This window comes from Rhinatrema bivittatum, chromosome 2 (assembly GCF_901001135.1).
Source record: "Rhinatrema bivittatum chromosome 2, aRhiBiv1.1, whole genome shotgun sequence".
NCBI classification, from domain to species: Eukaryota; Metazoa; Chordata; class Amphibia; order Gymnophiona; family Rhinatrematidae; genus Rhinatrema; species Rhinatrema bivittatum.
In genome coordinates, this window is record NC_042616.1 from 80,070,741 (window position 1) to 80,091,238 (window position 20,498).

Genomic DNA, 20,498 nt, shown 5'->3' on the forward strand with positions numbered 1-20,498 from the left:
CCGGACCATGTCAAAGGCCTTTTCCGCGTCCACTGACAACAAAACCATGGGTTGTGCACTAGTTCTAGCCCAGCCGATTAGATCAACGATTTTGCGGATGTTATCCGCTGCCATCCGGCCCGGAATAAATCCGGCTTGATCTGTATGTACCAATTTTCCCATAACACCGTTCATATGATTCGCCAGTATTTTGGCGAGTAATTTTAGATCAGTGTTCAATAGGGAGATGGGTCGGTATGACCCGCAGCAGGTGTGGTCCCTCCCCGGTTTCCCGATAACTGTGATTCCTGCCTCATTGGATCCAGGTCTTAAGGACTCCCCATTCCTCAGGGAGTTAAACAATGTTTGCAGTGGGGCAACAAGCGTCTCAGAGAACGTTTTATAAAATTGCGGGGTGAAGCCATCCAGCCCAGGTGCCTTATTTGCCTTAAGGTCCCGTATCGCCCATTGAATCTCAAGTGAAGTAATTTCACTGTCCAATCTATCCTTTTCCTCCTGCATTAAGGCAGGTAGTTCAATGTTGGCTAAATAGTTCTGTATCAGAGCCGTTGGTAAGTGGGATCGGTCATCATACAGAGCCCCATAAAATTCTTGGAACCGGGCTCGAATGGCCGGTGGCGCCGTCAAAATCTCTCCCGTGGCAGATTTAATTTGCAGAATTTGATTCTGGGTTTGTCGCCGTTTTAAGAATCTGGCCAACAGTTTCCCTGGTCTATTACCCCACTCAAACTGTTCTAGGTTCAGCATGCGCAATCTATCCGCCATCTCCTCTGAGGTAAGCACTCTCAATTCCTCTCTAGCTTGTAATTGAGTGTAGAGGGCAGCAGATAGCGTTCGTTTATGTTCCTGAGCTAGCGAGTCAATCTTTCCCAGTATTCGTTGCGTGGCCTCCAATTTAGTCTTTTCACATAAGTGCCTCTGGATATAAATTTCCCTCTCAGTACGGCTTTCAAGCAGTCCCATATTAAAGTAGGAGCTCCTTCATTTATTGCTAAGTATTCTCGAATATCATTTGTGATCGTGCTGCAAAACTGGGCATCTCTTAAGAGGGTATCATTAAGTTTCCAATTTTTGTATCCCATTCTATCTGGGTGATTGCGAATGCCTAATGTGATAGCGGCGTGATCGGACCATACAATAGACTGTACGTCTGATTTTGCAACCCGAGGCATAAGCGTCCTGTCCACGAGGAAGATATCAATTCGTGAGTAGGAATTGTGGGGAGCGGAAAAGAAGGTATAATTACGCTCACCTGGATGCTGCTGTCTCCAGACATCCACTAAACCCCAATTGTCTAGTAGAGATTTTAATCTCCTCCTGTGGGGTCGCGAGCCCTCAGATGCCCCTTTGGAGTTGTCTACCGTGGGGTCTAAAGTCATATTGAAATCCCCAACCAGTATAAGCAGCCCCTCCCCCTCTTTGCGCAGGAGAGTATCCAATTGTGTATAGAATTCCTTCTGTCCACTGTTTGGAGCATATACATTTAAGATGGTATACATGACCCCCTGTAATTCAAAGCAGACAAGTAAATAACGGCCCCCAGGATCCCCCACCTGTTTGCGGATAATATAGTCTTGCCCTTGACAAAATAAGGTACAAACTCCAGCATATTTAGAGGTCGGGCGAGCTGCCGAGAATAGCTTATGCGCAAACATGGGCCAGTTGAGCAAATGCTCATAGCGTGTTTTAAGGTGGGTTTCCTGCAGGCATATGATCTGTGCCCCTGCGGCTTGTATATCCCGCCTAAGCATATGTCGTTTGCGCGGGGTTTGTATCCCCTTCACATTTAGAGATAATATGTGTAACGCCATCATGTCATTATGCTGTTAGGTAAAACTGCAGAAATGCCTCTCCCAGTACCCGTACACTCCTCTGGCTCCGGACCCCCCAGGACCGAAATTCCCCTCGTCAATTTCCTCGCAGTGTCATAGAACAAAAATGCACATGGCCGATACAAGGAGTCTCCCCCCACTCTTGAAGCAGTCGTCCCCAACCCCATCCCCTCCCCCCTCATACTCCCCCCTCCCCTCCCCATCTGTAAACGCCATGTCACCATGACGCTACCAATCTTGGTAGGTGAGACTGGTGAAGTCCCCAATGCAGCGTTCCTCCTCTCCAGGCTGTGCCTCCATCCTCCGTAAGAGAATCTAACAGGGTCTCCAAAGTGAAGCATAACAAACTGGTCAAACTAGTAGTAGACAACAGTGTTCAGTGTGATTGAGTGCGCCGGTCCCGTTGCACAGTCATAAATTCAAATTCCCTCCATTCCCGCCTTAACTTTTTGGCGGGTCAGCGTCTTCAGTCAGATTTACTTCAGGTGTCCACTCGGGCCTCAGGCGCAGAGTTCAATAAAGCACTGGCGTTCCTCCGCAAGCGTTTGCCGCCTGTGTCCACCCGCTGCCATCTCCTCACCTCCGATTTCTCACGCTGCTTCAGTGGAGCAGGCAGATTGACTTGGTGGCCAGCGGCCCTCAAGATGGCCGCCGCATCCGCTACTGTTTGCGCCTTGGAAGTGGCTCCCTCGATGGTAATAGCAATGCCTTGGGGAAATAACCAGCGGTAGCGTAAGTTCTCACGTCGCAGCACAGAGGTAACGGGTTGGAATTCCTGGCGACGTTTAAGGGTGGCTGAGGAAATGTCCGAGAAGACTGTTACCTGGTGTGAGTCCCACTCCCAGCTTTGCTTCTTCCTCGCCGCGGCTAAGATTTTCTCCTTAAGTGGGAAGCGTAAGAAACAGGCCACGATGTCCCGGGGTTGGTTCCCGATTCGAGGACCAAGCGTGCGGTGAGCCCGTTCAACTTCTACATCCACTGGGGATGCAGAAGAGTCCTCCTGCGCGAGGAAAAATTTGCTCAAGTCCCGAACCACCTCGCCGCAATCAGAATACTGTGCAGTCTCTGGGACGCCTCTGAAGCACAGGTTACATCGGCGCGTCCGGTTCTCTAGATCCTCCAGTTTTGCAGAGAGATCCGTTTGGGCCTGCCGGGTACCCTCCTCCTGCTCTTGCATTTTATCCATTCGCACTTCGTGGGCATCCAACCGGCAGTCACACTCGTCGACCCGGCGCCCGATGTCCGCCATGTTTTCCCGGATTTCCGCCATCTTATCTAACATCTCCCTCTTATTATTTTTCATATCTCGCCTTAAGTCCTGAAACCATTGCCGGAATTCGTCCCTCATAGGCATCTCGGAGCCTGATGGTATGTGTTCGGCCCCTAGATCTTCTCTCTCCTCAGAATCCGGCGGTCGCGTCTCGGCCGCGCAGCTCTCGTCGGGCGGGGCCTCATTATCTTTGCCCTTCGTATACGAAAACTGCCGTAAATCTGTGCCTTTTCGTTTGGATGTCATATCGAGAGCACCTTGAGCCGTCCGTATAGAGGTTTTGTTGGGCTACCGGATCAGATGGTAAGCGATTCTCCTCGCTGATAGCGCTAGGCAAGCTGGAGCTGTGGAGTCAAGCTGCCATTCGGGCTCGTGACGTCACCGTCCTCTCCACCAGAACATTTCTACATCCCAACCTTCAGTCTCTAGCATTACAGCACGGATATTGAAATCAGAATAGTGCACAATATGCTCTTATGCTTGGAAGTAAAAGAAATTATTCTTTCAGCAATAAGGCTGTCCAATTGACGTTCCTATAACTTTAAATAACAAATATTTTCCATTTGGTGTATGTTGCAAAAGGAGGATTCATTCAACTACTTGACTTTAGCCCTCCTTCAATATCTGTTCAGCATCTCCAAATTGAGACTGAAGACTAATTCCATCAAGGTACATTAAGTGCTTTTGTAGCATATCATCAACACTTAAAAGATCTTCATTGCTTGCCATATGGTAGTAGCGAGATTCATTAAAGGCATGTATCATTGTCATCTGCCCATAAAAATCCCTCCTACACAGTGGGATCATGTATATTTAACTAATGAATCCTCTACTTGAGCCTCTCTGATCTCAAATTTCTTTCTTGAACGGTGGTATTTTTAATAGTGGTTACCTCAGCACACCAAATAAGTGAGCTCCAGGTCCTTTTAGCCTAATCTCTCTCTACACACATTTTTAAGAATAGCATAGTATTAAAGACTTATATGAAGTTTTACCTAAAATGGTTTCTCAGTTTCTCTTGAATCGATCTATTGTTCTATCAACTTTCCTTCCAAAACTTCATTACAGCCAAGTTAAACAAACTTGCCATATCTTGAACTGCAAAGGAGCTGCTTTGTTCTAGTTGGAAAGATCCAAAACTTAAAGAAAATCTGTTTTCTGTGCCCCAGTTAAAAAGGGCTACCAGTTAAAAAAAAAAAAAAAAACCACTCCCTATTTATATATCTAACTGTATTTCTTACTGCTATGCTAAATCAGCTTCCTTAGTTCTCCTTTGTTCTACGTCAAGTGGCCACTTGGTCCTCAGTGCACACTTTAAGCATTATTGCCTTGAAAATTATTCCCACAGGATAAGAACATAAGAACATGCCATACTGGGTCAGACCAAGGGTCCATCAAGCCCAGCATTCTGTTTCCAACAGTGACCAATCCAGGCCACAAGAACCTGGCAAGTATCCAAAAATTAAGTCTATTCCATGTTACTGTTGCTAGTAATAGCAGTGGCTATTTTCTAAGTCAACTTAATTAATAGCAGGTAATGGACTTCTCCTCCAAGAACTTATCCAATCCTTTTTTAAACACAGCTACACCAACTGCGCTAACCACAACCTCTGGCAACAAATTCCAGAGTTTAATTGTGCGTTAAGTGAAAAAGAACTTTCTCTGATTAGTTTTAAATGAGCCACAAGCTAACTTCATGGAGTGCCCCCTAGTCTTTCTATTATATGAAAGAGTAAATAACCAATTCACATCTATCTGTTCTAGACCTCTCATGATTTTAAAAGACTTCTATCATATCCCCCCTCAGCCGTCTCTTCTCCAAGCTAAAAAGTCCTAACCTCTTGAGTCTTTCCTCATAGGGGAGCTGATCCATCCTCTTTATCATTTTGGTCGCCCTTCTCTTTACTTTCTCTATCGCAACTATATCTTTTTTGAGATGTGGCGACCAGAATTGTACACAGTATTCAAGGTGCAGTCTCACCATGGAGTGATACAGAGGCATTATGACATTTTCCATTTTATTGACCATTCTCTTTCTAATAATTCTTAACATTCTGTTTGCTTTTTTGACTGCCGCAACACACTGAACTATTTCAGTGTGTTATCCACTATGATGTCTAGATCTCTTTCTTGGGTGGTAGACCTAAAATGGAACCTAACATTGTGTAACTATAGCATGGGTTATTTTTCCCTATATGCATCACCTTGCACTTATCCACATTAAATTTCATCTACTATTTCGATGCCCAATTTTCCAGTCTCAAAAGATCTTCCTGCAGTTCATCACAATCTGCTTGAGATTTAACTACTCTGAACAATTTTGTATCATCTGCAAATTTGATTACCTTACTCATTGTATTTCTTTCCAGATCATTTATAAATATATTGAAAAGTAAGAGTCCCAATACAGATCCCTGAAGCACTCCACTGCCCACTCCCTTCCACTGAGAAAATTGTCCATTTATTCCTACTCTCTGTTTCCTGTCTTTTAGCCAGTTTGTAATCCACGAAAAGACATCGCCACCTATCCCATGACTTTTTACTTTTCCTAGAAGCGTCTCATGAGGAACTTTGTCAAGCGCCTTCTGAAAATCCAAGTACACAACATCTACCGGTTCACCTTTATCCACATGTTTATTAACTCCTTCAAATAAGTGAAGCAGGTTTGTGAGGCAAGACTTGCCTTCGTAAAGCCATGCTGACTTTGTTCCATTAAACCATGTCTTTCTATATGTTCTTTGATTTTGATATTTAGAATATTTTCCACTATTTTTCCTGGCACTGAAGTCAGGCTAACCAGTCTGTAGTTTCCCAGTTCGCCTCTGGAGCTCTTTTTAAATATTGGGGTTACATTAGCTATCCTCCAGTCTTTAGGTACAATGGATGATTTTATTGATAGGTTATAAAGTTTTACTAATAGGTCTGAAATTTCATTTTTGAGTTCCTTCAGAACTCTGGGCTGTATACCATCCAGTCCAGATGATTTACTACTCTTCAGTTTGTCAATCAGGCCTACCACATCTTCTAGGTTCACCGTGATTTCGTTCAGTCCATCTGAATCATTACCCATGAAAACCTTCTCCGGTACAGGTATCTCCCCAACATCCTCTTCAGTAAACACCGAAGCAAAAAAATATATATTTTTTTAATTTTAAGTTTTATTAGTTTTACCCAGTAACAACATTCCAAACAGTTGCAAGTTGAAGAAATCGAACAAGCTCATATGAAATATAGACTTATAAATAATTGCGGAAAACAGACGGAATGTACTTCACCCCCCCCCCTATGCCTCCCACCCTCCCTCTCCCCACATGATAGTCATCTGCCCAGAGTACAGCATTGCATAAGCAATTGATAACTAGAACACAAATACAAGAATGCAAAAATAATACAGCAAATATATAGAAACAATCCAAGTCTCTGTGCTATAAGCCATTACTATTTATTCCAACTAACCTGTGAATACATTTTGGCTGTAACAAGCCAGATCAGTAACTTCCCAATCCTCTTGGTCCCAACAAATACCAGTTATCCCAAAAATGTTTCATAAACGTGATATATAATCCACAAAGTGTTTCCAAGTTTTTAAAAAGGAAGCCATTCGATTATGCTTAGTAGCTGTTAAAGAGGCCAACCGGTAGTAATAATGAAGTCGTTCCTTGACTTCTATAATCTTAGGAATGTGGTCTGATTTCCAGTTTGATGCGAGTATGCTATGAGCCGCTATAAAAAGCTGTGCACACAGCCGTTGATATGTCTTATGTATGGTATCAGGAAAAATACCTAATAAGGCCATAGTTGCTGATGGGAGCATCTCCACCGCTAATAGTTTGCTAAGCCAAGCAAAATTTTCTTGCCAGTAGGGTTCCAGCCTAGGGCAGTCCCACCAGATATGTAAATAGGAGCTGCGGCCTCCACATTGGCAACAGGTATCATCCATCTGTGAGTAAAACCTATGAATTCTATCTGGCGTAAGATACCAGCGGTAGATCATTTTATAGCAGTTCTCTTGCATTCTGGAAGAGATTGAGCATGCCTTGGCCATACTCATGGCATCCCTCCATGTGCTCGCTTCCAGTTGCACATTTAAATCAGATTCCCATTGTTTTATAAATAAACACTGCTCCAGCCCTTGCGTAAAGAATAATTGATATAGTTTAGAGATGGAGCCAGTGATAAAGTCACTGTTGGAGCAATAGGCTTCCACCAATGTCCGACCAGGACGGAGATGATTGGCCTTTTGCTGGGAGCGGATAAAATGGGCAACCTGAGCATAAGCTAAAAAGTCACAACTAACTAGGTGATATTTATCTGTCAACTGGTCCAGTGAGAGGAGAGCACATCCTGGGACAAGAGGTGCCCAATATTAGTGATTCCCTTTTCCCGCCATAATTTAAAGTATGGATTTTGGTGGCCACTGGGAAATTGCTCATTATTAAATAAGGAAGTCTGATAGAAATATCTATGGGGAGCCATAGATATTTCTATCAGCTGCTTTCGATTTTGGTTCCAGACACGTAAAGTGGCAGCCAGGGACCAAGGGATACGGCTTACTGGCCGCCAAGTATTACGGGGTTGCCATGGCATAGCAGCTATCGCCATTGAGCCCACTATAGCTTGTTCAATCTGCACCCACTGTTTGTGAAACCGAGACCTATTAATATCAAGTAAGGCCCTCATAACCCCTAGTCCACCCTGGGATTTTGATAAACACAGTATGGATCGCGAAATCCTAGGGGGTCGGCGACGCCAAATAAAATCAAAAATCTTTTTCTGCCAACTGCGTAAGATTGAAGAAGGAATAGACACAGGTAGCAAAGAAAACAAGTACAGGAACTTCGGCAGTATTGTCATTTTAATAATGGCAACCCTCCCAAGCCAGGAGAAGGAGCCACTATTCCACCAACTCAAATCATTCAGAATCTTATCCACTAGTGGTATATAATGAATGTGGTATAGGTTAGACAACTTGGAGGAAAGCAGCACCCCCAGGTATTTGATATGTGTCTTTGCCCATTTGAACGGGAATTGTTCCTTGATGGTATGAACTGTGTGTTGGTCTAGATTAAGATTAAGCAATTCAGATTTCTAAAGGTTAACCCTAAGGCCAGACACAGCACTGAACCTAGCTTGTTCCCGCATCACTCCCCTCAGGGAACTAACTGGATCTGTCAATATTAATAACACATCATCTGCAAAGAGTGATAGTTTATATTGTGAATCACCAAGAGACACCCCTTTGATATCTATGGAACTTCTAATGAAATTGGTGAAAGGTTCCAGATAAAGGGCAAACAGGAGTGGAAAAAGGGGGCACCCCTGCCTGGTGCCTCGCTCTATATCAAAGGTCATGCCATACCCATTGTTAACTTTAACCCTGGCTTTGGGCTTATCATATAGCTTCTGCACCCATTTTAGAAAATAAGGTCCAAATGCCATCTTTTGTAAAGAAAGGAATAAAAATGGCCAGTGAACCAAATAAAATGCCTTCTCAGCGTCAATAGACAATAACACTGCCGAGTCTTTCTCTTTGTGCACCCACCCCACTAAATCCAGCGCCTTGTGGATGTTATCTGCAGCCATGTGGTGGGGAACAAACCCGACTTGGTCGGTGTGTACAAGCTGTGGTAAGAAGGTGTTCAGTCTAAGAGCCAATATAAGAGCTAATAGTTTAAGATCAAGATTGATTAAAGAAATAGGCCAGTATAAGGCACATTGAGTGGGATCCCACCCTGGTTTAGCCGTGATTCCCGCTACATTAGCTTGGGGGGTAAGCTCCCCTTCCTCCCGAAGGCTATTGAAGAATTGAGCAAGTGGTTCTGCTATAGTATGTGCACATTTTTTGTAATAGACACTGGAGAGGCCATCAAGTCCCGGGGGCCTTGCCTGGTTTAAGTGCTTTTATTACTGCCAGGACTTCTTTCACCATTATGGGGGTGTCCAAAAATTTCTGCTGCTCAACAGAAAGTATAGGCAAAGTAATACCCTGCAAATAATCACAGATATCAGTGTTACGTATGTGCTCATTATTGCTGTAAAGAGTCCTATAGAAACCAGAAAAGGCTTCCCGTATCTCCTGAGATGCGGTCAACATATTTCCCCTATGGTCTTTAATTTTAGATATAGTGTTCTGAGATAGCCTAGCTTTCAACCTTCGGGCTAATAATCGCCCGCTTTATCACCTCCCTCGTAATACGCTTGCCTGGTAATCTCCAACTGATGAAGAAATTGTGCGTTGTCTAATTTATATAATTCGGATTTCAGAGCTAACAGTTTCTGATAGCAACAAGGGGAGTGTGTACGCATATGTTCTGTGGATAACATCTTAAGGGCACACAGAATCTCATCCCTTGCTTTTTGCTTGAGCCTTTTACACGTAGCAGCCCTAGAAATCAGCAGACCCCTAGCAACCGCCTTGGAGCACTCCCATAAAATACTAGGGGACATGGTGGGATTAGCATTTAACACAAAATATTCTTGCTATTGCCTCTCAAACTCTTTAGCAAAAGTCTTGTCTCGAAATAAAGATTCATTAAGCTTCCAGAATCGGTCTCCCAAATCATTATTGCTCATGTCAATATCTATACTGATAGCGGCAAGATCAGACCAAGTTATGGTATCAACCTCCACTCCACGGACTTGGTTCCCCAGCTGTTTATCAATCAGAAAATAGTCTATACATGAGTAGCTATCGTGGGGTGTGGAGTAAAAGGTATAGGAGCGAGATTGGGGAAACCGATTCCTCCATATATCTATTAAACTCCAGTCTGCCATAATATTCTTCAGTCTTTCTAGATTTACAGGGGAAGTGGGACCGTATACCTGAGTGATCCAGATCCTGTCTCAATGTGATATTGAAATCGCCTCCTATAATTAGTGAGCCAGCCGCATGGGTTAATGACAGCTTTTTGACCTTCCGCAAGAAGGACTCGAGTCCCGATTGGGGGCATAAATAGTAACCAAGGTAAAAATCTGATTGCCCACCCGAATTTTCAGTAATACAAACCTCCCCTTATTGTCAGCTACATGGGTCAGCTATTCAAATACCAACTGGGCCGAGATTAAAATCCCGGTACCTGTATATTTGTTATTGTGGTCAGTGGCCGCCAGGTATTTATGTGGGTATTCCCTATAGGCCATCAAATGCTTGTGCCTGCGCTTTAAGTGCTTTTCTTGTATATAAACTATATCGGCCTTTTGATGAAGCAATTCTGTTCGAAGTAAAAAACGCTTCCGATAAGAATTCAAGACTTTTACATTCAGGGATAGTATTTTAACCATGATGACTAGAATAAAGATTAGGAACACTGGGGTAGATTTTTAAAAATTGCGCGATCGCGTACTTTTGTTCATGCACCAGGCGCATATCTTATAAAATCCGGGGTCAGCACGCAAGGGGGTGCACATTTGTGCAACCTGCGTGCGCCGAGCCCAGCGCGCGCTGCCTGTTCCCTCCAAGGCCGCTCCGATTTCGGAGCGGCCTCGGGGGGAACTTTCCTTCGCCCTCCCCCTCCCTCCCTTCCCCTACCTAACCCACCCCCAGGGCCCTATCTAAACCCCCCCCCCTTACCTTTGTTGGCAGATTTACGCCTGCTAAAAGCAGACGTAAATCTGCGCACGCCAGCAGGCTGCTGGCGCGCCGTCACCCAACCTGGGGGCTGGTCTGGAGGCCTCGACCATGGCCCTAGGCCAGCACCACACCCCCGGGCCCGCCCCCGAAACGCCGGAGCACGCCCCTGAAACGCCGCGTCGTTTCGGGAACGCCCCCAACACGCCCCCTCCCTGCCCCTTTTAGAAAGCCCCGGGACTTACGTGCATCCCAGGGCTCCGCGCACGCTGGCGGCCTATGCAAAATAGGCGCGCCGGTGCGCGAGGGCCCTGCGCGCGTAAATCCGGCCGGATTTACGCGCGCAGGGCATTTAAAATCCGCCCCTATGCACATACAGTTGGTATACCTCAATAAAAGGGTAGCATGCAATATGGTAATACAATCCAAACAGTGAAAAGACTACAGAGAGAACTTGGAATAGGTAATGAGTGCTGTTTAGCCAGTATACAATTGACTCCATCAAGTCCACATACTGGACCTTGCAAGATTCGCTCGCCATTCCCTGCGAATCCTGGTCCCTGGGGTACACGTAGAGCAGTGTGATGGTCCGAGGATTTGTCCCTCCATCCCTCTCCAGGAAAAAATAGGTTTCCGAGAGCTCATGTGAGGCTTCAATGTTTCAGATGATAAGAGCACATGAGCCACCGAGATTATCGCCATATAAAAGAAAAATTTGAACAATAAAAAGAGAAAAACAACCCAAAACAGATTGCCAAAAAAGAGCTGAAAAGCTGCATGGTATATACACAGAGACAGTCAGTGTGACAGCCATCAGTATCGCAATAAAGCCACTTCAGTAATCCTGCCTGTTCATCCATTATCTGCGCTGAGGGTGCCGGCCTGACAAGGCTGTCTTCGTAGACGTCCCCGTCCCGAGCCAGGCCGCCACCATCTTGGGGTCGAGTCCGCGATTGAGTGGGAAGATGCAGGAGCAGTAGCCGCAAATGCATGAGTGAGTCCCGCCTCAATAAAGGAGCGGGCTGCATCCGCTATTGACTTAATTTTATAAGTGACCCCTTTGTGCTGAAATAGTAGCGCAAATGGGAAAGCCCATCTATATTTTATTCCTTCCTTCCGCAAGGCCGCAGTCACCTCTTGCAGCAGATATCTTTTTTGCAGGGTTGATGGCGCCAAGTCATTGTAAATAGACAATTCAAAATCACGCCATTTCCAGCAGGGGTGGTTTCTCGCCAATAATAATTTCCTCCTTCTGTTTAAAGTTTAAAAACTTTATGATCAAGTCCCAAGGTTTATTGTCGCGCCGAGGGCCTAGTGCACGATGGGCCTGTTCCAGCTCTATCGAAAGTGGCGCTGCCGCATTACCTGAAGGGTCCCCGAGCGTGGCGGGGAGGTCAGTGCAAATGGCCGCCGCGGTCGACATGCAATCAAGAAACTGATCCGATTAGGGTACTCCCCGAATACGGAGATTAGAACGTCACGAGCGGTTGTCTAGGTCTTCAATTTTTTTCTGCCATTGCTTCCATGTCAGTAGTGAGCTGGGTCGTTTGCTGGTTTAATGAATCGATATGGGCGCTCTGGTTATCTGCTCGCAGGTCCAGTTCATCCACGCAGTGTTCCATCCCGCTCAGGTCCTCCTTCATTTCCGCCATACTCACCAAAATCTCAGTTTTATGATTTTTTAGGTCCGCACGAAGCTCGATGAACCAGGCTCTAATTTCGGCTTGAGTAGGTAAATCTGGATGTAGCGTGCCCATATTTTGGTCACTGAGAGGGTCTGATATTGTACTTCTCTTCTGGCGTTTGTAAATCTTCCCGCTGCTGCGAGGCCTGCGACTCATCGTCAGGAGGAAGATCGTCGGCAATTTTACTAAAGGAAAACTGTTTAAGATCAGTGGTTTTCCTTCGTGTAGTCATCCTGGCTGTTTCCCCCGGCAGCGAATGAGCTTTCTGGCAATTTATTCTCGGGTTAGAGCAGTAAAAATGCCTCTAAGAGAGAAATTTGGAGGGAACAAATGATTCAAGCGACCATCTTACAACGCTGCTCAAGAGCGCCCCCAGCAAAAAAATAATTTAATCTTTCCATGATGGCCTTATCTTCTCTAAGTGCCCCTTTAACCCCTCGATCATCTAATGATCCAACTGACTCCCTCACAGGCTTTCTGCTTCAGATATATTTTAAAAAGTTTTTACTGTGAGTTTTTGCCTCTACGGCCAACTTCTTTTCAAATTCTCTCTTAGCCTGTCTTATCAATGTCTTACATTTAACTTGCCAACGCTTATGCATTATCCTATTTTCTTCTGTTGGATCCTTCTTCCAATTTTTGAATGAAGATCTTTTGGCTAAAATAGCTTCTTTCACCTCCCCTTTTAACCATGCCGGTAATCGTTTTGCCTTCTTTCCACCTTTCTTAATGTGTGAAATACATCTGGACTGTGCTTCTAGGATGGTATTTTTTTAACAATGACCACACCTCTTGCACACTTTTTACCTTTGTAGCTGCTCCTTTCAGTTTTTTTCTAACTATTTCTCTCATTTTATCAAAGTTTCCCCTTTGAAAGTTTAACACGAGAGCTGTGAATTTGCTTACTGTCCCCCCTTCCAGTCATTATTTCAAATTTGATCATATTATGATCACTATTGCCAAGCGGCCCCACCACTGTTACCTCTCTCACCAAATCCTATGCTCCACTGAGAATTAGATCTAAAATTGCTCCCTCTCTTGTCTGTTCCTGAACCAATTGCTCCATAAAAATGTCATTTATTCCATCCAGGAACTTTATATCTCTAGCATGTTCCGATGATATATTTACCCAGTCAGTATTGGGGTAATTGAAATCTCCTATTATTACCGCACTACCAATTTGGTTAGTTTCCCTAATTTCTCTTAGCATTTCACTGTCCGTCTCACCATCTTGACCAGGTGGACGGTAGTATACACCTATCACTATAGTCTTCCCTGACACATAAAGGATTTCTACCTATAAAGATTCAATTGTGCATGTAGTCTCATGCAGGATGTTTATCCTGTTGGACTCTATGCCATCCCCGACATAAAGTGCTACACTGCCTCCCAGGAGCTCCTCTCTGTCATTGCAATATAATTTGTACCCCGGTATAGCACTGTCCCATTGGTTGTCCTCCTTCCACCATGTCTCTGAGATGCCAATTAAGTCTATGTCAAACTTCACTGCTGTACATTCTAAATCTCCCATCTTACTTCTTAGACTCCTGGCATGAGCATACAAACATTTCAAAGTTTGTTTTTTGTTTTTATTTTCATTCTGCTTTTTAATTGATAGGGATAAGTTAGAATTTTTTTAGTTCAGGTGAGTTTTTCGTTACAGGCACTTGGACTACTTTCCTTATTATTGGAACCTCACTGTCGGGATGCCCTAATTCTAATGCATCATTAGTATCCTTTGAAGATACCTCTCTCCGAACCATGCACTGCTGAGCGACTGTGGCTTTCCCTTTGTTCTAGTTTAAAAGCTGCTCTATCTCCTTTTTAAAGGTTAGCGCCAGCAGTCTGGTTCCACCCTGGTTAAGGTGGAGCCCATCCCTTCGGAAGAGATGCCCCCTTCCCCAAAAGGTTCCCCAGTTCCTAACAAAACTGAATCCTTCTTCCTTGCACCATCGTCTCATCCATGCATTGAGACTCCGGAACTCTGCCTGCCTCTGGGGACCTGCGCGTGGAACAGGGAGCATTTCAGAGAATGCTACCCTGGAGGTTCTGGATTTAAGTTTTCTACCTAAGAGCTTAAATTTGGCTTCTAGAACCTCCCTCCCACATTTTCCTATGTCGATAGTAACTTAAAAGTTTATATAACTAATTGCTTCAACTCTTTTTCCAATCCTGTCTACTACCAGATTATAATTCTTCCATTACTGGCCAAAAATTGTTTTATGTTGCTTCTGAATCCCCACTTATGTGCTGAATTGAGTCCTGTTTGTCCAGAGAGTGAAATTGCTTACCTATAATGGCTGTTTTCCATAGACAGCAGATCAACTTAGTCACACAATCCCACTGTTCTCCTCGTAAACTTGAATCTTAGTTTGTGAAATGACTGAGGAGAGTCACACATGCTCATGCATGGTCAGAAAAACCTTTTTGCTGTTTCTAAGCTCTGAGTGAGCTATTCCACGTTAGTACCATCCAAAACCATCACCCACTTGTGTGGCTGAATTGCCCTGGTGTCTATGGAGAACACTTGTTACAGATAAGCAACTTTGCTTTAATGCAACATATAAAAAGGATGTTGTTGCACATGAGCTTTCAAAACCATACGAAGAAAGGGATCTGTATGGTTTGAAAGCTCATGAAGAACAATCTTTTTTTTTATTTGCTGATCCTTTGAAAGGTATCACAAAGGTATCACAACCTTCCAAGATTCCAGTTTCTTCCAGACCAGTATGGCTAGTAGAACTTCATTACATATTTATTAGTGAAACTGTTCCACTATTCCCACTGGGAAAAGCTCTGTAGTTAACCTGGAACACATTTTTGCATTCAATCAAACTCACAGCAAAATGTTTGATCTATCGATTCGATATGCAGTCCAAGTTTGGGAGACACAGAATGTAACCTGCATGTTATAGCTACTATTTGTGCATTTATATAGAGGGCTTTTATGTGAATATGCACAGCACTGGTTAAGAATATCTGAAACTGTAACATGGATAAAGTTGTGTTCAGAGGCTGAATAGGTTTGATATTCAAGGGAAGATATGCGAATTTTAAATGAGCCAGACTGCAAAAAGTTTAGTCACACGCGCGATCAAAATTTAATTGCTGGCCCCCTTCCCCTGCTTCCAGCCCAAATGGAGCAAGGAAGGCCACAGCAGCTGCTGCCACTAACTAGCCTGTACATAGGGAGAATGAGGAGGGCAAAGGAAACAAAAGAAATAAACAAACTTTAATTTATAAACATTAAAAAAAATTCCCTTGGCCCCTACAGAGTTTGTAAAACTAACTTGGAATTTAAGCACTCATGGCATGTTGTATAAAAATAGGGATACTATTACTAACCCTTTTGTCATGGCTAATGTCAACAGTTTAGGAAGCACCTTGGATTAGTGTTTAATTCCAGATATAGTATTTTTAGCAGTATTTTAACTCACTTCCTTCTAGCCTAGCCATTGCAGTGCGACTGTCCTCTGAAAGAAACGAACTGCAGCTCCCTCCAGAACTCTGTCAAAAGGTATCTGCTGCTGAATGGGTTGAGACTCCTTCTGCATGGGGACTGTGAGTGCTGCCTCCAGTAACCCTAGCCCTAGTCAGTTCGAGGAGCAGAAGCTGGGCTTAGAAATTGAATGTGAGTCTCCTGCACCACAACTACATTTTTAATGCTGCAAATTAGTGTTACATTCATTTATCTAGTTAAATAACCTAGGGATATTAATAAATGAGTCACAGGGAGGACAAGCTAGATGTTGTGTCATTTTAAAACGACTTAACAGATAATCTTTTTCCAGGTTTATGTGTTAAAACGACCATATGTGGATGAATTTCTCCAGAAGATGGGAGACCTTTTTGAATGTGTGCTCTTCACAGCCAGCCTAGCCAAGGTTTGTCTCATTCTGTATGCTGCTTACTCTTAGAATGCGATGTACAAATAGACTAATCTATTGAATGTTTTTTCTCCTATGGATAAGCATTTTCCTCAAATGGTATTGTCTTAATTTTTTTTTTCCCCTCTTCTTTTTGCTTCTTTGTCTGCCACTGTTTGCTTTGTCTGCTAGTGTGTGGGTAAGTGTTCCCATGGCAACATCATCACATATGGGCTTTGCTCATAGCGTAGCCTCCATGCACTGCTCATGATGCCTATATGAAAGGCTTACAAGTTGCCATGGTTATAGTGGGGGAAATTAAGCCAACACTGCTTAAAGCTATACATAAAAAAGGGCATGAAATAAAATGACATATACTTAGCACACAAGTTAATTATATAATTGCAGTAAAATTACCAATGCCTAAATCAGTAAGGAGCTTCTGGCTTTAAAAATGGCATTTTATAAATGGGTATAACTTTAAAATTTGCAACTGCTTCATCTCAGAAAAAGAATTATTTTGTGCCCTTATAGAGCTTTGGAAGTGACCCTAATGTAATGATAGAATATTACCTTTAGTTCTGTGTTGAATATTTGTTAACTTGTTTTCATGGTAGATTAGTAATTCAAAATCCTTATTTCAGTAGTATTGTGATTGGTATCTTGGTAGTAGATCCTTTTTATGCATGTAACCTCAGAGTTCAGATTAGCAATAATTTCTTTCACATTGGTGCTGAAAGTGCTATACTGAAATACGGCTGCTGTAGTAAGTATTAAAGCAAAGGAAATTTCCAGTATAGTTTTGCTGCTATAGTCTCCTCTTTGCCAAGATCCCGTGAAGAAAGAATAGAGTCACAGGACAAATGATGACCATTTAAACAAAAAGAGAAAATAAACGTACAGAGGTAGTAACAGTATTTGGATGGAGCATACCCTGTATCTGGCTAGTCTAGGGTCTAACGGTGATCTAGGACATAAAATGAATGATATGGAATTTACACTGATGAAATTTGGATGATTTTTATTTTGTAAAAAAAATGTAGATATTTCTTAATAGTGTATTGGCTCACCACTTTTTCTTTTTGATGATCTGGAAGTTACATTGATTGTTACTGCTAAATTATACTTGTCCAAAATATGAAGAAGATTATTGCTGACTGTAACTCTTAATGATGGTTAACATTAAAATCTGGTAACACAGGAGTGATGTCCATGTGTATCAGAATCTATGCATCTCAGTCAATGGTACCTCACTGCATGGCACGTAGGGCCTGATTTATGAGTTTCTCAACATAAGCACAATTTTAGGGCAAAAATCATTATAAGTCAGTTCATTGGTGGCCATGATAAAGAATGCTTGCCTTTGTATAGACTCATCAAAAATGTGAAAACTATTTCAAAATTTGCAGAGAGCCTGTGCAAACCAGAATCATTTCTACATAAGTATTTATTTTGTGCCTAACTACTGTATATACTTTCCTGTGTCTGCCCCTTGTGCATGCACACACTGTCCTCATTCCTGCAAATATAGTATTGAATAAAACCTTGTTTTTTCTCTAATTTCCCAAGTGTGCACTGAAACCTTTACATAATGTAGTGGAAGTCAAATATTTCTGAAAGCACCCTACAAGTGCTATCCAAAAATAGCCATTATTATTAAGCAGATTTTATTTGATTTTTTTATGTTTTGCACAATGAGAAGGTACCTTGAGAGGCTTGTTATTTGAGAGGAAAAATGGATCTATGTGTTGCTACCTAATGGCTAGTCTAGAATGCCTGTCTCCTTGGAAGTAACAGGCAGGATTCATGCGTTTTAAATTATCGCTAGACAAGAAGTTTTATGAACATAAGAATATGCCATACTGGGTCAGACCAAGGGTCCATCAAGCCCAACAGTGGCCAATCCAGGCCATAAGAACCTGGCAAGTACCCAAAAACTAAGTCTATTCCATGTTACCGTTGCTAGTAATAGCAGTGGCTATTTTCTAAGTCAACTTAATTAATAGCAGGTAATGGACTTCTCCTCCAAGAACTTATCCAATCCTTTTTTAAACACAGCTATACTAACTGCACTAACCACATCCTCTGGCAACAAATTCCAGAGTTTAATTGTGTGTTGAATGAAAAAGAACTTTCTCCGATTAGTTTTAAATGTACCACATGCTAACTTCATGGAGTGCCCCCTAGTCTTTCTATTATTCTAAAGAGTAAAAAAATGATTCACATCTACCCGTTCTAGACCTCTCATGATTTTAAACACCTCTATCATATCCTCCCTCAGCCGTCTCTTCTCCAAGCTGAAAAGTCCTAACCTCTTTAGTCTTTCCTCATAGGGGAGCTGTTCCATTCCCTTTATCATTTTGGTAGCCCTTCTCTGTACCTTCTCCATCGCAATTATATCTTTTTTGAGATGCGGCGACCAGGATTGTACACAATATTCAAGGTGTGGTCTCACCGTGGAGCGATACAGAGGCATTATGACATTTTCCGTTTTATTCACCATTCCCTTTCTAATAATTCCCAACATTCTGTTTGCTTTTTTGACTGCCGCAGCACACTGAACCAACGATTTCAATGTGTTATCCACTATGACGCCTAGATCTCTTTCTTGGGTAGTAGCACCTAATATGGAACCTAACATTGTGTAACTATAGCATGGGTTATTTTTCCCTATATGCATCACCTTGCACTTGTCCACATTAAATTTCATCTGCCATTTAGATGCCCAGTTTTCCAGCCTCACAAGGTCTTCCTGCAATTTATCACAATCTGCTTGTGATTTAAGTACTCTGTGTTGGGAGAAAATGAAGGGTTTCCTCCAAAGTTTGGAAGAAGGAGACTGAGGATACTATTAAAGGAAACATTCCTCCTCAGTTAGTGCTGTGGTCAAGTTTCCACTGATCATCTTCTCCTTTGATTAAGTAATGCAGCCAGTTCATTCACTCTGAAAGAGAAAAGTTCAGCAGAAACCAAAATATTCTCAGAATTAAGGAAAGATGTTGGATATGTTGCAAAAATTTCAAATCAAGAAGCTTTTGAGAGAGCATATCCACATAACTTGAGAATAAAGAGTAGCAGAGATGATAAGGCTTGTCAGAGGGAGGAGGTCAAGCATGCAAACTGTTGAAATATCAGTTACATTTCCTAAGTCCTTGCTGTCTAGCTATTTAGCATATTCACAAATGATCTGGAAAAAGGAATGACAAGTGAAGTGACCAGATTTGCAGATGACACAATTGTTTTGAGTCATTAAAACAGCAGCAGATTGTGAAAAATTGCAGAAGGACCTTGTGAGACAAGGAGACTGGACAACTCAATGGCAGATGTAATTTAATGTGGACAAGTGCAAAGTAATGCATGGAGGGAAAAATAATCTCAACTAACAGTACACAATGCTGCATTTCGTGTTAGGAGTCACCATCCAGGAAAAAGCTCTCTGAGCCCTTGTGGACAATATCTTGAAATCTTTGGCTCAGTAAGGCAAATTGAATATTAGGAATTATTTGGAAAGGAATAGAGAACAAACAGAATATCATAATACTTTTTCATAGATCCATGATGCGACCGCATCTTGAGTATTGTGTGCTGTTCTGGTCATCCTATTTCAAAAAAGACATAGTGGGCATAAAAAAGATACAGAGAAGGGCAACAAAAATGATAAAGAAGTTGGAAAAGCTCCTTTATAAAAATAGGGCTTTGGGGGGGTCACGTGGGGTGATGTGCTGAGGAGGACGCGTTTCCCTTCAGCTCCGCGCTCCCTGCACATTAAGCACCGGCGAAACCTCTGAGAATCGGCGATTTTTCCTAATTTTTTTTGAACACCCTGATAGCTGGCTTATGTCTATCGTGAAATTCATGAATAAATCGCCGCAACCTATGACTTCCCGGACCTCACGAAAGGAAAAGGAGAAGGACAGAGGCAAGGCGGGCGAGCCCAAGATGGCGGCGGAAGCGGCAGCACAAAAACCGACGGCAGGCCTCCCGGAAACGATCACCCTTGCGACTCTTCGGGAGACCATAGCGGCCACACTCGACGAAAAGTTAGCGGGAATACACGAGAAACTGACCGGCATGAGCAAGACGCTCTCTGATCTGGGACCCCGGCTCGACCACGTGGAAACGCGAGTGATGACGGTGGAGGAAGAAATGGCGTCTGCTGTTACTCAGCTCCAGGCACAAGCGACCGCCCTAAAAGAATGTCAAGAAAAACTTGACGACCTCGAGAACCGCTCCAGGCGGTCTAATCTCCGGTTCCTGGGACTACCCGAGGCAGTGGAC

At 43.1% G+C, this 20,498-nt stretch overlaps 1 protein-coding gene across 2 annotated transcripts in view; it reads left to right on the plus strand.

The window, feature by feature from the left end:
* Nucleotides 1–20,498, plus strand: part of CTDSPL (CTD small phosphatase like) — a 295,985-nt gene that overhangs the window by 243,690 nt on the left and 31,797 nt on the right. For both annotated transcript variants that reach the window (XM_029588367.1, XM_029588368.1), the window contains exon 5: nucleotides 16,146–16,238. In XM_029588367.1, coding sequence (XP_029444227.1) covers nucleotides 16,146–16,238 — 93 coding nt within the window. The remainder of the gene's footprint in view (nucleotides 1–16,145; nucleotides 16,239–20,498) is intronic.